Consider the following 15,001-nt stretch of genomic DNA (forward strand, 5'->3'; position numbering starts at 1 on the left):
TTTTTTTCAGCAATCATTATATACAACATATCCTAGTCCTGAGAAAAAGATTGAGTGTACTCTATAAGATATTATTTTCTGTGGCTTCAGCTCCTTTGGGTCCTCCACAGGATGTACATGCAGAAACTGTTGGAACTGATGAACTGCTAATAACATGGAAGGTATGTTTTATTAACTTCTAAGATTCTCATAAATTGTTTAAAACATAAGCACCCAGTGCTATTTTATGTAATTTATACAATTATGTTACAATAACACAGTTTGAAATGTAAAGAAAAGTATCTTGTCTAGGTGTCAACTGTAGCAATGTGTCTTCAGCATATTTTTTTTAATCTATTTTTTGTTTAAGTTGACCTCTACATAAATGAAATAAGGTTATAGAATATGTCGTCAAGTAACTAGACCTTTACAATAAAGGATGGCAGCCAAAAACTAGACCTTTTCGAAAGGGGGAAATCTGTCTGTTATAAAATCTCAGTAGATAAATTCCAGACTGAAAATGGTACTGAAAATAACAACAACATTAATGTTAAACACACAGGTAGTGGTTTCTTAAGATTCCATCTTACTATCTGCTATCCTTAATTCAATAAACTTGCTATGTTTGAACACTTTCTTTCACTACTGTATATTGACTTACAGCCTGCTATCCTAACCTTTGTCCACTTTAGCTGTAATATCCCCCCCCCCCCCCCATTTGCAGTTCTTCCTCCCCCATTGCTCACCTCTTCCATTACCCTAGTCAACCCAGCTAAGAGCACAACTTGCAGAAGTAATACATCACTTCTGTTTGAAAGAGAGAGGGAGAAAGCACATTTAGAAGAAAGGCTTTGTCCAATGGCTCAGCTGTCTAATTCATAAGTGAAGAAAACATATTTTTATAAAAATGAATGTCTTTGCTATATCTTTCCATTACTTATTGATATAATTTTGATTGTTACTGGCCCTAAAATATTGAAAGCTAAGGCTTACTTTCCTGTGCTGTTAGTGTAGAGTCATACAGGGTGAGCACAAAGTCTTGCCCTGATTATAACAATTTATTACAGAATAACTGTTTGACGTAATAATTTACATTTGATAATGTTACATAGGTTAGTGAACCTCAGTGCGTGCTCCCTTGGTAGCTCGGAGAATGTTGAGGTGGTATTCCATTTCCCGCTAGGTGTTTCGTAACATGTGTTCTGTCACAGTACCCACAGCAGCTTGTATCCTACCCTTCAGTTCGTTGATGTCAGCAACTGGTGTGACGAAGGCTCTGTCCTTGATATAGCCCCAGAAAAAAAAGTCAAGGGGCGTAATGTCTGGAGAGGGGAGTAGTGTCCGGATCGGTGGATTGTGGATTGGAGGGAATGGTCCAATATCCTGGCCACCCCGGTCTCCAGGCATTATGCCCCTATACACCATATACTATAAGACAGTGGTTAAAACAGTTTGTCTATGTGCTAATGAATGCCTCCCAATAAAGCCAAGAAATTTGTAAAAGATCCTCTACAAATAATGGGTCCAAAGAATTTTAATGGACAGTGTAGATTATGAGTAAGGGAAGAACTGTCAGTAAAACAAAAGTTTAAGTGTGTCAATTAAAAAAAGAAATCTAAAATTTTACAGACATATATTTAGGATGGTTGAAAAGAAGCTGAGAAAACAGATTTTTAAGGCACTTGAATCCAGACCCTAAGTTTTTGACAGGTGATGCAGGGAGATGGGACTAGATCTTGAGTTAGCAAGATTAAATTTGGGAGACATCTCGGAGCAGACAGAATATAGCTCAGTGATTTGATTGTGTAACTGTTACATAAATGATCTTTTACCTCATTATTGTTCACTTGTTGTGCTGTAAACTTCTAACTTGGTTTGTTTAATTAGTTTTTGATTGTGTTACAATGATAATTGCTCCAATAACTTTATAATGTCTTGACTGTTTCTGTGGATTTTTGTTGGATTTTTGTTATTCTTTTCACTGCTACCATTCTCCTCTTCATGTATTAAAAGTTTACATTTGTCTAGTAACCTGTGTTGATCCTCTACTGAGACTCTACAATTTATTACTTTTTTATTTATTTAGTAATTGACCACTGCTAAATCTAATACAGATTTCTGTTTTCTTGTATATGATGATCTTGTAGATTTGAGTTGTCATCTTTTTTATTGAAAGCAGTGAAATCTCATTCATTTAAAGTCATTAGTTTCAATTCAAAGGTTCAATCTAGATAAGGAAGGGCAAAATAATGTTATGAACATTATGAAACAGCTGTCATATCAGTCACATATTCTAATTTGTAGAAAGCAAATTGAGCTACCTTTGTCAAGATTTTAGCACATTACCCTTAAGATCCCTGTCTTGTACTTATACAGTCTCGTTTTCAACTCCAAGCACCACCACTTTCCTCCCCCCCCCCCCCCCCCCCCCAACCCCCAACCCCCCAAAAAAAAGAAAAAAAAATCATTTCTGTGTGGTGTATCTTCATTTCCTATTCAAAATGAATTGTCACTTTGTAGCAGAGTGTGCACTGATTTGAAACATCCTTGTAGATGTGTGCCTTACTGGGATTCGAAACTGGAGCCTGTGCCTTTTGCAGGCAAGTGCTCTACCAACTGAGCTAGCCAGACACAACTCTCAACCCAATCTAACAGCTTTATTACCACCATTACCAAGGTTTGAGTCCTGATCCAGCACACAGTTTTAATCTGTCAGGAAGTTTCGTTTCCTTTCTTTCTACTACACATATATGTGTACTGCACTCCAGAAACTTCCATCTTACCATCCTTTAGTCCATTTGTATATATGTTCCCCATTCATAAATTTGTTTATGCCAATAATCAGTGCCATATGTGCCTATAATATGAAATGATAAAAGCTGGGGTAAGAGGGTGCTTAGACATTGAGTCACATACTAATGCGCAGTTTTGCTTCTACAGCCACCCCTCTCTGATACTTGGAATGGTGATATTTTGGGTTATGCCATTCACTGGAATCTTCATGGAGCTTCACATTTGGATACTAATAACACAAATTCCATTACAGTAAGTACAAACTGAGAGTGTCACTGCACTAATCAAAATGTATTCTCAGGAGAAAGAGCATTCTTTTTATCATCAGACTGTGTTTTGTAGGTAAGAGGGCTGACAACTACAGAACTGCGACTGAAGGAGCTGAAAAGATTCACAACATATGATATATATATTCAGGCTTTCAATAGCATGGGGTCTGGACCAAAATCATCTGCTGTTACAGTTACAACACAAGAAGGAGGTAAATAAAGAATGTTCAGGAAGAATGTAATTAACTTAGGAGTGAGGAAACAATTCACCGAATAGTGGAACCATTGAGTAATCAACAGGCACGTATAAAAGAATGGACCATAGCTAGCCTTAAGATGAATACTTTTTCGAGATAGAGCACAAATGAGCACAAATGCATGTGCGCGCGCGCACACACACACACACACACACACACACAGAGAGAGAGAGAGAGAGAGAGAGAGAGAGAGATAGAGACACCTGTACAGCCACATTGTGACTGCTGAATACACAATGCTGGGACGCAGTTCAGCAGGTAAACTGGAGGGGGGCTTATGTCAGGCGGGGTGGGTGAGGGGATAAAAGAGGCTGGGAGTGGAAGGGAGGGTTTGGAGAAGGGTGACTGACAGCTCGTAGGGGTGCAGCAGGTGTGTGAGATAGAAATACAGAATAGGGCTGGGCTGTGAATGTGAGCACTGGGGCTCGGATGTTGGCACGCATAATGACTATGACATGGGGGAGTGGATTGAGTATGGTGACGGAAAATGGGTATAGAAGACTGTTGGGAAGAGGATGTTGGTGCAGGTGGTTAGTGGAGACAGAGCAGAATGGTTGTGGAAAAAAAAGGATGAATTGCATGGATAACTCTCATATACTTGACAGAAGGCATCTGCCCGACTGCCTGCCTCCTTGACCTACAAGCCCTGCCATAATGATCCCATCCCAAAGTCCAGGATTATCTCCAATTCTTGTTCATATCCTTAGGCCCATCTCAGAATATTTCCCCTGAAACCATGTTACTCCTCACTCCAACATTACCCCTAGCCTAGTCTCTCATATTAAAGAAATGAACCACTTCCTTCACTGACTCTCAACTGTCCTCTGATACTGTCTGGAGCCCTACTTGCCACTATTGATGCCTGGAGCAACTGTGTCATGTATTGTGACAGGGCATCTACTATCTTTCCTTGTGCCCAGAAATGAAGGACACCCTACCCACAATTCTTCTCACCCCTTCTAAAATTGTATTCTGTTACCAACCAGTCCTAAAACACATCCTGGTCCATCCTTATGGCACTCCCAATCCCAAGCACTTCCCTCAGATGTCATATCTCTGTAACCCCATGGTAGACCCAGATGCAAGGCCTACCTGATTCACCTATCCACCACATACTACTCTAGTCCCATCACAGGCTTATCACATCAGAGGCAGGCTCACTTGTGAAAGCAGCCATGCCATACATCAGCTCTGTTGTAATTTCTGCAGAGAATTTTATGTGGCCATAACCTCCAGCCAACTGTTCACCACAATGAATGGCCACTGAAAATTGCAATGAAGAGCTGAGTTGACCATCCATTCTCAGAACATAGTGCTGAGAACATCTTATACAGTTTCAATTGCTACTTCACAACTGTGCCATCTAGATCATTCGCCTCCACCACCAGCTATTCTGAACTGTGTAGATAGGTGTTATCCTTGCAACACGTCCTTTGTTCTTGCAATCCTCCTGGCCTCAATCTATGGTAACCCCTTCACCCACATCCTCCACTGAGCACTTTCCCCTGCCTCTGTTCTGTCACCCCCTCCCAGTCCACTTCACCCCACCATCACCACCATGTGCCACATAAACACACTGGCTCTGGTGCGCATGTGTTGCATCCCTGTCCCATGCACCTGCTTCCTCTCCCTCTTAAATTTCTATTTTGCACAACTTGTGCCTTTCTCTGAGCCATCAGCCACTTGTCCCCAAGCCTCCCAGCCACTCCTAGCCTTTGTGTCCCCACCCCACCATACCCAACACATCTCTATCAACCCAGCCACCTTTCGAACTGCAGTCCTGACATCGTGTATTTAGCTGGTGCTCTGTAGTTCAACAGGTGTGTGTGCATGTATGGGGGAAGCGGGCATTCGCAAGTGCACACGTGCCTGCATGTGTATGTATTCATCCAAAAGCTAGCTAAGTTTCATTCTTTTATTTGTGCCTGTTGAAGATTCGACACTTCCACTATTCATTGACTTCTTTCCTTTACTCCTAATATATGTAAATAAAGGAAGGGTATGATTTATTTACATCTAAAATGAACGTTTATAGCTGTATTCATAAAATATTTATTTATGTTGTTATCAATATAATAGAGGGAAACATTCCATGCGGGAAAAATATATTTAAAAACAAAGATGATGTGACTTACCATACGAAAGCGCTGGCAGGTCGATAGAAACACAAACAGACACATACATACACACAAAATTCAAGCTTTCGCAACAAACTGTTGGCTCATCAGGAAAGAGGGAAGGAGAGGGAAAGACGAAAGGAAGTGGGTTTTAAGGGAGAGGGTAAGGAGTCATTCCAATCCCGGGAGTGGAAAGACTTACCTTAGGGGGAAAAAAGGACGGGTATACACTCGCACACACACACACACACACACACACACACACACACACACACATCCATCCACACATATACAGACACAAGCAGACATATTTAAAGACAAATTTGTCTTTAAATATGTCTGCTTGTGTCTGTATATGTGTGGATGGATATGTGTGTGTGCGAGTGTATACTCGTCCTTTTTTCCCCCTAAGGTAAGTCTTTCCGCTCCCGGGATTGGAATGACTCCTTACCCTCTCCCTTAAAACCCACTTCCTTTCGTCTTTCCCTCTCCTTCCCTCTTTCCTGATGAGGCAACAGTTTGTTGCAAAAGCTTGAATTTTGTGTGTATTTATGTGTCTGTTTGTGTTTCTATCGACCTGCCAGCGCTTTCGTATGGTAAGTCACATCATCTTTGTTTTTAAATATATTTATGTTGTTACTTAGACTTCAGCTGTGTCACTTCAGTGATACGGTATGTCTTACCAGTGGCAATGTTTTTTCTTATATTCACATGATTCTATAAACAGAGTATGCCCTGTGGCGGTGAATTTCTATTCTATCCCTGTATCTGTTGGAGGCATTGTTTCTGAGGTTTCTTCTGATATAGCATCTGTCTTGCAGCTGAATTGTGCTGACTTCATATAGTTGGCTTCTTCTGTAACTCTGGGGGGTGAAGCATCACAGTAAAGTACTGACTTAATATATAGTTTTCTGGTATGTCAGTTTGGTGTTAGTTCTTCAGAGATTTGATACAAAAAACCTGGAGATTGTGATGAGCTTTGGAAGAACACAGACCACTTCATACTAACATATTATGACTTCCCCCAACACTTGCCTCAGGATATTAGGGTAGACACAAGGAAGAGATCATTGGGACTGCACCTGTGGATAGCCTATGATACAATAAATGAAGTAAAAGAGCTATCCCTTGAATATCATGCAATACTAATAAAATTACAAGTCTCAGGACACTAAGTTTGGATGTTTTTGTCCAGACAGTTGGTTGGCATAACTTCCAGTCAACATCTTTCTTTAATTAGACTGTTCAAAACTTTCTTCTTTCTTAAAAATCAGTCTGACAGTATTATGTAAAGGATAGTTGCTACTCATCATATAGTGGAAATGCTTAGTCACAGATAGGCACAACAAAAAGACTGTCGGACAAACCTTGGCAGCCAGAGACTGTGGACATGTGTGTGTGTGAGTTGCATTTGTGTGTGTGTGTTGTCTAATTCTGATGAAGGCATGTTGGGCCGAAAGCTTTGTTTGACAGTCTTTTTGTTGTGCCTATGTGCAACTCGTCGTCTCCGCTATACGGTGAGAAGCAACTGTCCTTTTCATAATATTGTCATTATTCCATCCTGTATTTTCCATGGTTAGAAAACAGTCTCTTCACTGTGAAATTTATAGTCATGATCTGAATAATTTCTTATGACTTTGAATAACATGTTTTCAAACAAAATTCGTCTCTATTCAGTTTGGTCATTCTATTTAGCACCTTTTGTAATTTTTGAAATTTTCTTATAAGTTAAAAGTGTATCTAAATCCATGCCTTTAAAAAGTAATGCCCTTGTAGAGTGAGCTATCAATACATAAGAGACTTCACTTATGCCAGCAGACTTTTTCTGAATATTTTGCTTTATTAGCACAACTGGGACACAGAATGCAATGGAGGTATGCTTATTCTCATCATGAGGGTTGTTTCTGGAATGCATCTTTCACTTTACAAGAACTTAGGCTGTGAAGGCAATTCATGAGTTCTGTTTCAGTGGCATAATCGGTAACAGTGTATCATGAAGAGCAAGGATTTGCGTTAGAGCCCAGAATGGGATATAATTTTAATGTAATGAGTAGTTCCATAACAGTATACCTTCCAGTTCATTATGGTCTGATTTTTCTTCAGTTAGAACCAGAACAGGTGAATTTTGAAACATTTCTTTACTTTTGTTCCTGTTTTGATTTTTCTCTTTATGTTCGTGTTCTGAAGTTCAAGAGGATTGTTGCTATTATTTTCCTATGTGATGAATGTTTGTCTTTTTTTTCTTTTCATTTTAAAACTGTGAGTTGTTATTCATGAAAATTTTGAGGGAATCAAGTTTCCTTATCAAGTCTGGTTTATGAGGATGTGTCCATTTGTAAGAGAGGAAGAGGCATAGACATCTTGCACCCTTTGCATATATGTTGTTCATGTATCAAGTAGGAATGTCCAGATACACAACTCCAGTATGTTCTCTGTGCCAAATTGATACCATGCTTTCTCACTAATTATCATATTTTATCCTAATTAACACTTTTCAACCTGCTCCAAATACTAAGTTTTCTGTTTCTGCATTTCACAGACAGTATTTACCAACCTCACTGAGATGGAACTTTGTTAAGAGACAGCCTCTCATAGCCTTTTCAAACAATACACAGAATATATTGTCTTCATTCAGCTACTAAAGACAAAATCTGTTTTATTAGGTAGTTGTCGCTGTTGTATGGCCAAACTGTCTTTAATTTTGAAAAACACTTATTCTGTGCTTGAAAATGTAAAATAGTTGAGGGCCTAAGACAATTTTGCAGACTAGTGGCAAATCCTCGAGACATTGCTTTGATCTTGAATCCAGACTCAACTCACATTAAAATTATGTCCGTGTTAAAATACCAAACAGTGGCTGGATACCATGATGAATAGTACAATGGAGGAGTTTCTCTTCTTCTAAATATCATATATTGTGTGTAGAAAAGCCAGACAGTATGTAAGAAAGAATGTGTTACAATATTATTGGCATGGGGCCCCCCGAGGGATAGATTCTGCTGCCTAGTGGGACAGGCTTTTCTTCCTCTTTACAATGGCCCATTTCTTCATAGTGTGTGTGTGTGTGTGTGTGTGTGTGTGTAAGTAAGAGAGAGCAAGAGAGGGCGGATGTGCTAAGTGTATCTTTTGAGGGTAGGTGTCTGTAATGGATGTGTGTGTGTTGTAGTGTCATTTTTGAAGTTAAAAAATTATAGACAGGAAAATACAACAATTTAAAAAGATAAATGTAGGAAAAACACCTGAACTTAACAGTAAAGTAGGATTGTGAGCAACTGTGAGCTGTGGTTTAGACCTATCATCATGTAAATTTGCAGTCTGTTTTGTGTATTTACAGGAGACATGTCATAAACTAACATAACAGTTACAATAATTTGTATGCTAATAATAATAATATGTACACTGATAATAATAATAATATAACAGTAAAACAGTATTTATATGAACAATGTTATATACTTGGTAGAATATATAACAAGTTGTATTTGACCAAGGCAGTCTAATGAGACTAATGGAGGGGGTTAGAAAAAGAAAACAACAGGCTCAGATAAAAAACATCAGAATTAGAAAATGAAAATCGGAAGTCTAGAGAGAATAACATCAAGAAAGAATTTATGCTGTATGTTAATGAGGCAACTGCAACTGCACATCTGCAGAATGCCATCACAGCTGCAAAAATAGTCAATGCAAGCCAAACAGTGATGCTCAGACAAAAATGAGATGCAAACCTATGGAGAAATTTACAGAACTAGTTGAGAAAAAAAAAATGCAGTGAACAACGCTGTAGCCACCAGTAAAATGTAAGCCCTTGATAGTAATGTACAATGTCACATCAGAAATTACAGCTGGAGAATGAATTAAAACTTTTCACAACAAAATTTGTGTCAGACAGACTCAGTGAAGTATCAGTAGCTAAGACAGCAGTAATTCAGGTGACCAGATGTTATTCAAAATATATGGAAACTGTGTATATGATTTCATTATTAATTTTTACTATTTTCTTTTCATTGTTTTTTCTTATATACATCATCTCTTTAGTACCTGACCCATATTACTATCTGAAATTTCAAAAATCAGAAATTGTACCATTTGTTACTTGTTTACAGTACCAGAAGCTGCTCCACAAAATGTGACGTGTTCTCCTCTATCATCACAGAGTGTGAAAGTGAAATGGTCTCCACCACCAACACAGCATCATGGGGGTGTCATACAAGGATACAAAGTTGTTTATAAACCGGTCATGACTGATTCTGGTAAGTAAGAAACCCATCAGTCACAGTTGTGTACTATTTCTCGTAGTTGCTCATGTGAAATGATGAGATGTTCATTGTTGGTTAGTTTCATATTCCATGGATATTTGTGATCAACTCTTTCCAATTCAATTTTTCTACTCACCATGTTTTCCCCAACTCATATTTATTTTACACTAATGGTAATGTTTCGGACATTGTCTGACATCAGAGGTGTAGCAGAAAATTGTGAAGTTGGACATAGTCTGACTGTGGGTCCAAAAGGGTTTATAGTAAACATGTGGAATGGGTTATCTCACTTTCACATTACTCATTTATGTATAAATATGGCACATGCTGACCATTTACAAGTTTTTATAATTTTTTTTAAATACAGATGTGATTCAGTAATTCCTACCCACCATCCGTTACACTTTACAAAATAGAAGTTCTTCCACAGAGTAAAAGGAGTTGTCAAGAAGTAACTTTTTCAGTTTGTTTTCAAACTTAACTTCACTGCCCGTCACATAAGATATATCATTGGGTATTTGATAAAAAAAAATTTCTGGCCGCACTGATGACAGCATAGTACGAATGTCAGTTATTTTGGAATGACTATTTGAAATGGAAAATCCAAGATGGAATGTGACAATACTATGAAAAGGATAGTTGGTACTCACCATATAGTGAAGATGCTGAGTCACACATAGGCAGAACAAACAGACTGTCACTCAGTAAGCTTTCAGCCAACAAGGCCTTTGTCAGAAACAGTCAACAGGCACACACACACACACACACACACACACACACACAAACAAACAAATGCAACTGTCACACACGTGACCACAGGCTGTGGTCATGTGTGTGTGAGAGTTGCATTTGTGTGCGTGTGTGTGTGTGTGAGAGAGAGAGAGAGAGAGAGAGAGAGAGAGAGAGAGAGAGCTTGTTGACTATTTTTGACAAAGGCCTTGTTGGCTGAAAGCTTATTGTGTGACACAGTCTGTTTGTTCTGCCAATCTGCAACTCAGCATTTCTGCTATATGGTGAGTAACAACTATCATTTTCATACTACTCTTATTGGAAGTTGAATGATTACATAAATACAACAATGGAAAATTAGATACCAAATTGAGATAAATTGAAAGAATTTTGTTAATAACTTTTCTGAATGGGATAGACAGAAGAGAGAAATAATATTACGAAACAGAGTGGCAAACATTTTCAAAAATGCCTCTATGAGGTGGTGCAAGAAAGTTGTTAGGGGTCATGGAAAAGGTTACTCTTAAAATTCTGAGGGTATGGGTTCCTTAAGGAATGGAAAGACTTTGGGTTATTCTTACTGTTACTCACATATTATTTACTAATACTGCCTTGTCTTTCTCTTCGTGTAATGAAACTTATAGACCTCACAGTTTTACTTACATTTATCTACTCATACTGCCTAGTCTTTCTATTCAGCTTCAGATAATGAAACTTACAGATATGGTAACTTTTTTGAAGGTATTGCTGTCCACTGGATGAGTGTTACCATTTATTATCACTTGTAGTTATCATTTTGTGTTCAGTTTCCTTGATTTCACAATTCAGGCAACTTAAATTCAGATATTGCAGTGTCTTATTTCCACAACTTCAAAAGCAGTGGAAAAAGCGTTTCTGTTTCTTCAAATTTCAGATCTTCAGGCAGCTGGCAGTGAGGTGAAGCGAACTTCTAGCCTGGAAACTTATCTACATGGGCTCCTCAAATTCACAAATTATTCCATCAGATTGTTGGCCTACACAAGTGTAGGTGATGGAATACTGAGCAGCTCTGTTTTTTGCACCACAGAACAGGATGGTAAGTTCTAATAGACAAAACTTTTAAAGTTAATTATGTAGTACATTGTCTTCATTGATTAATTTCACAGTTGACTTTTTGGTTGGAGTGGCAGTGAAGTCCTCGTACCTCAAATGATTTGAATAACTTACAGAGAGCTTTAGATAATTTTGGAGTTTGAAGGAAGATTATATTTTGTAAATATTGCTTCTGACAAAAAATTAGAACAATGAACCACACACATACCATTTATCAGTGGAGCCACTATTTAAAAAAAAAAAAAAAAAAAAAAAAATAAAAAAAAAAAAAAAAAATAAAAAAAAAAAAAAAAAAAAACCACAGTAGCTTATATGTAGATATGCACATGCACACACGCCCACACACATTCACATGAACATTGTCATGGCAAGACTGTCACCTGTGTGTGGTGTCATGGCCATCTGTCCCACCCCCCTCCTCCTCCCCTGCCCACTGCTCTTCACAACATTAGCTGAAAAGAATCCACTTTGCTTGGTCATTTACTCATTTCATCTTATAATTGCGCCCTTTGTATGGCATCTAATTTATTCAAAGTATATTGTTACAAACTGCATTTGGTGTTTTGCTTTTGGGTGCAAAGGTGAATAAATTTTGTAACTATTCAACATGCAAGCATACTAGATATAGTTTTCTGCACAAGAAACTTAATTCTTTTCAGTGCACTCCACAACATTAGAATGTTTGCCTTTTGTTCTGTAGATAGTCGTTTTTACACTAATCTTACTGTAAAAATGATAGTCTTTGAAAGCCGAGTGATAAGTTAGTTGAAATGAACGGAATTCATGGTTTGAATACTGACTTGCCTTTTTGTTTCCCATTAATATTTCATCTTATATGATGTTGGTTAAAAGCTTTTTTGTGAGAACATTCCTTTGAGCAAATTTAGGAGCTCTTGATATTCATGCAAGTGGTTTTCTTTTCTCCAAAGATCTCTCTAATTTTCCTGTAGGCAGTATCTATCTTACCCCTTGTGAGATAAGCCTCTACATCCTTACATTTGTCCTTTAGCCATCCCTGCTTAGACATTTTGCACTTCCTGTCGATCTCATTTTTGAGACATTTGTATTGCTTTATGCCTGCTTCACTTACTGCATTTTTGTATTTTCTCCTTTAATCAATTAAACTGTAAGTTTGTTGAATAGCTCACATTGTTGATGCAGGAGAACATTGTAGATTCAAAGGGAAATACTGGAATTGAACCACACTCTCTGTGCATCCATATGCTGTTGGTTTACTCACTGAAAACCCAACTGTCAGTTGAATGTGGAGAAGTCAGTACTGCATTAGGCAGACAGGCAGGTGTGTGCGCTAGATAATAATAAAGCCTAAATCAGAATCCAGGAGAAAAGGTTGTCAATAAGTGCACTGGAGAGCTTGCTGTAAACATCAGCTGGTTGCGACAGCTGAAATCGTGGAGGTCCACAGCAGCCCTTAAATATGCTGCAGGTGTTTTTTGTGACCTGGCACCACCAGATGTATCCTTCTGTGCCACACAACTTTGCCAAACACATGCATAATTACATTGATTGGTCTGTCAATACATCCAGTGGGATTTGTTGTCCAAGAAGATGGATGGTCTTGTAATCCTGCCGTGTTACTGTAATTCTAGAGGTGACTGAGTGATACTGGAATTTCCATTATCCATATATGCTTTTACAGCTGATGTGTCATTCTGATGACAAATCAGTATGTGCACTATTTTACTACAATCTTTGTTAAGTTTCATTGTTTAAAATTATTTATTTATCCACAAAATTATGTTCATCATGCGGAATACAAACTATAGCAATTGTTGAAGGTGCGTAAACATTTGTGTTACATTCATTTTTTAATGTACGTGCCCTGTAAAGGACTGAATATACATATATGTATGTTACATAAAATAAAGGAAAGCCAACCACTCCCCAACAGAGGATTGATGAACAGATCACAGAAACACATAACAGAAAACAGCATTTACACCAGCTTTTGAGCAGTAGCTGTTTCTCTAGCACAAGTACACACATTCACACATACTTGTATTGCTGTGAGTTGGTATGCCACAACTGAGTTGACAGAGGTGGCCAAGCACCACATATGGCTCTCTGCAGTGTTAGACAGCTGGTAGTTATGACAGGCATTGCAGCGTGTAGCAGTGTCGCTTAGAGTGTACCTCTGAACCAGTGGCTGGAAAGTGGTGGTGGGGAAAGACTCTTTGACATGGTAGCAGAGTTTTAGCTGCCAGGGCCTGGGCAGTCAGGCAGTGGTCTCTTATTTGTGGACCAGTGATGGCAGTGGTACCACAAATACTCAAAGGCTGCAGCTGATACAGATGGCAGTGTTTTGTTGCCCAGCTAGTTGAACAGTGGTGGGCTGGTTTGGGAAGGTAAAATTGCTGCTGCTCCCTGCTGACTTTGCAATAGTGGCTGTGTTTGCATGACACCAAAAATCAGGAGGAGGGGCAGTGACTAGGGTGTTTGTCGCAACTGGGAGTAGGTTGGACTGTAGTATCTTCCCAATGGATGGCCTGAGAGTTGGCATGCAAGGTTTAATGACCTGGAAGCAGTTGCTTTCACTGATCATGCAGTTCAATGACCAGTGCCAGCCCACTGTGGCTGTGCCTTGATTACAGCGCTGAGCTCCACATTCTGCTCCGAGCTCTACTATAGTTTTATTTCATTACAGTTCTCTCAAAAAAGATTACACCCTTGGAATTCCATTGAAAATTTTGCTGCAACTTGTGCACTAACTTATACACAAGTATTTGTACTTCACATTTCCAGTTTCACTCATAGTGACACTTGGTTCTTTACATTGCTTGCACTTCTGTTTTCAGTCACACTAACACATGGCTCACCACTGAGTCTCTGTGTTCTCATTGCACACTCTTCACTTCAACTAACTTTTAGTCCTGCTAGCAGTTACATATTTCACACCTTGGGGGAGGAATGGGCTTCAGGGAGCCATCCTATCAGTTTGTCTTATGACTTAATATTTACATGCTAAAATTCTCATTTCCCACATTCATCACATTAAGTTAAGTCACATGTTTACACAAACAACATATCTTGTGCTTGCCTGCACTGACACCAAAGAACTAGGCATTCGTTGACCTCCATAACTCATTTATGTTTATCTATATGCATAGATTATATAATGGTAAGACAGAGATTTAGGAACCAGGTTTTAAATTGTAAGACATTTCCAGGGGCAGATGTGGACTCTGACCACAATCTATTTGTTATGACCTGTAGATTAAAACTGAAGAAACTGCAAAAAGGTGGGAATTTAAGGAGATAGGACCTGGATAAACTGAAAGAACCAGTGATTGTACAGAGTTTCAGGGAGAGCATAAGGAAACAATTGACAGGAATGGGGGAAAGAAATACAGTAGAAGAAGAATGGGTAGCTTCGAGAGATGAAGTAGTGAAGGCAGCAGAGGATCAAGTAGGTAAAAAGACGAGGGCTAGTAGAAATCCTTGGGTAACAGAAGAAATATTGAATTTAATTGATGAAAGGAGAAAATATA

At 38.6% G+C, this 15,001-nt stretch overlaps 1 protein-coding gene across 1 annotated transcript in view; it reads left to right on the forward strand.

The window, feature by feature from the left end:
- LOC126456806 (Down syndrome cell adhesion molecule-like protein Dscam2) overlaps positions 1-15,001 on the forward strand; it is a 567,168-nt gene that overhangs the window by 456,041 nt on the left and 96,126 nt on the right. Inside the window, 5 exon segments of the mRNA XM_050092599.1 lie at positions 91-161; positions 2,920-3,024; positions 3,115-3,253; positions 9,519-9,665; positions 11,314-11,475. Coding sequence (XP_049948556.1) covers positions 91-161; positions 2,920-3,024; positions 3,115-3,253; positions 9,519-9,665; positions 11,314-11,475 — 624 coding nt within the window.

The sequence above is a fragment of the Schistocerca serialis genome, chromosome 1 (assembly GCF_023864345.2).
Source record: "Schistocerca serialis cubense isolate TAMUIC-IGC-003099 chromosome 1, iqSchSeri2.2, whole genome shotgun sequence".
Classification (NCBI taxonomy): domain Eukaryota; kingdom Metazoa; phylum Arthropoda; class Insecta; order Orthoptera; family Acrididae; genus Schistocerca; species Schistocerca serialis.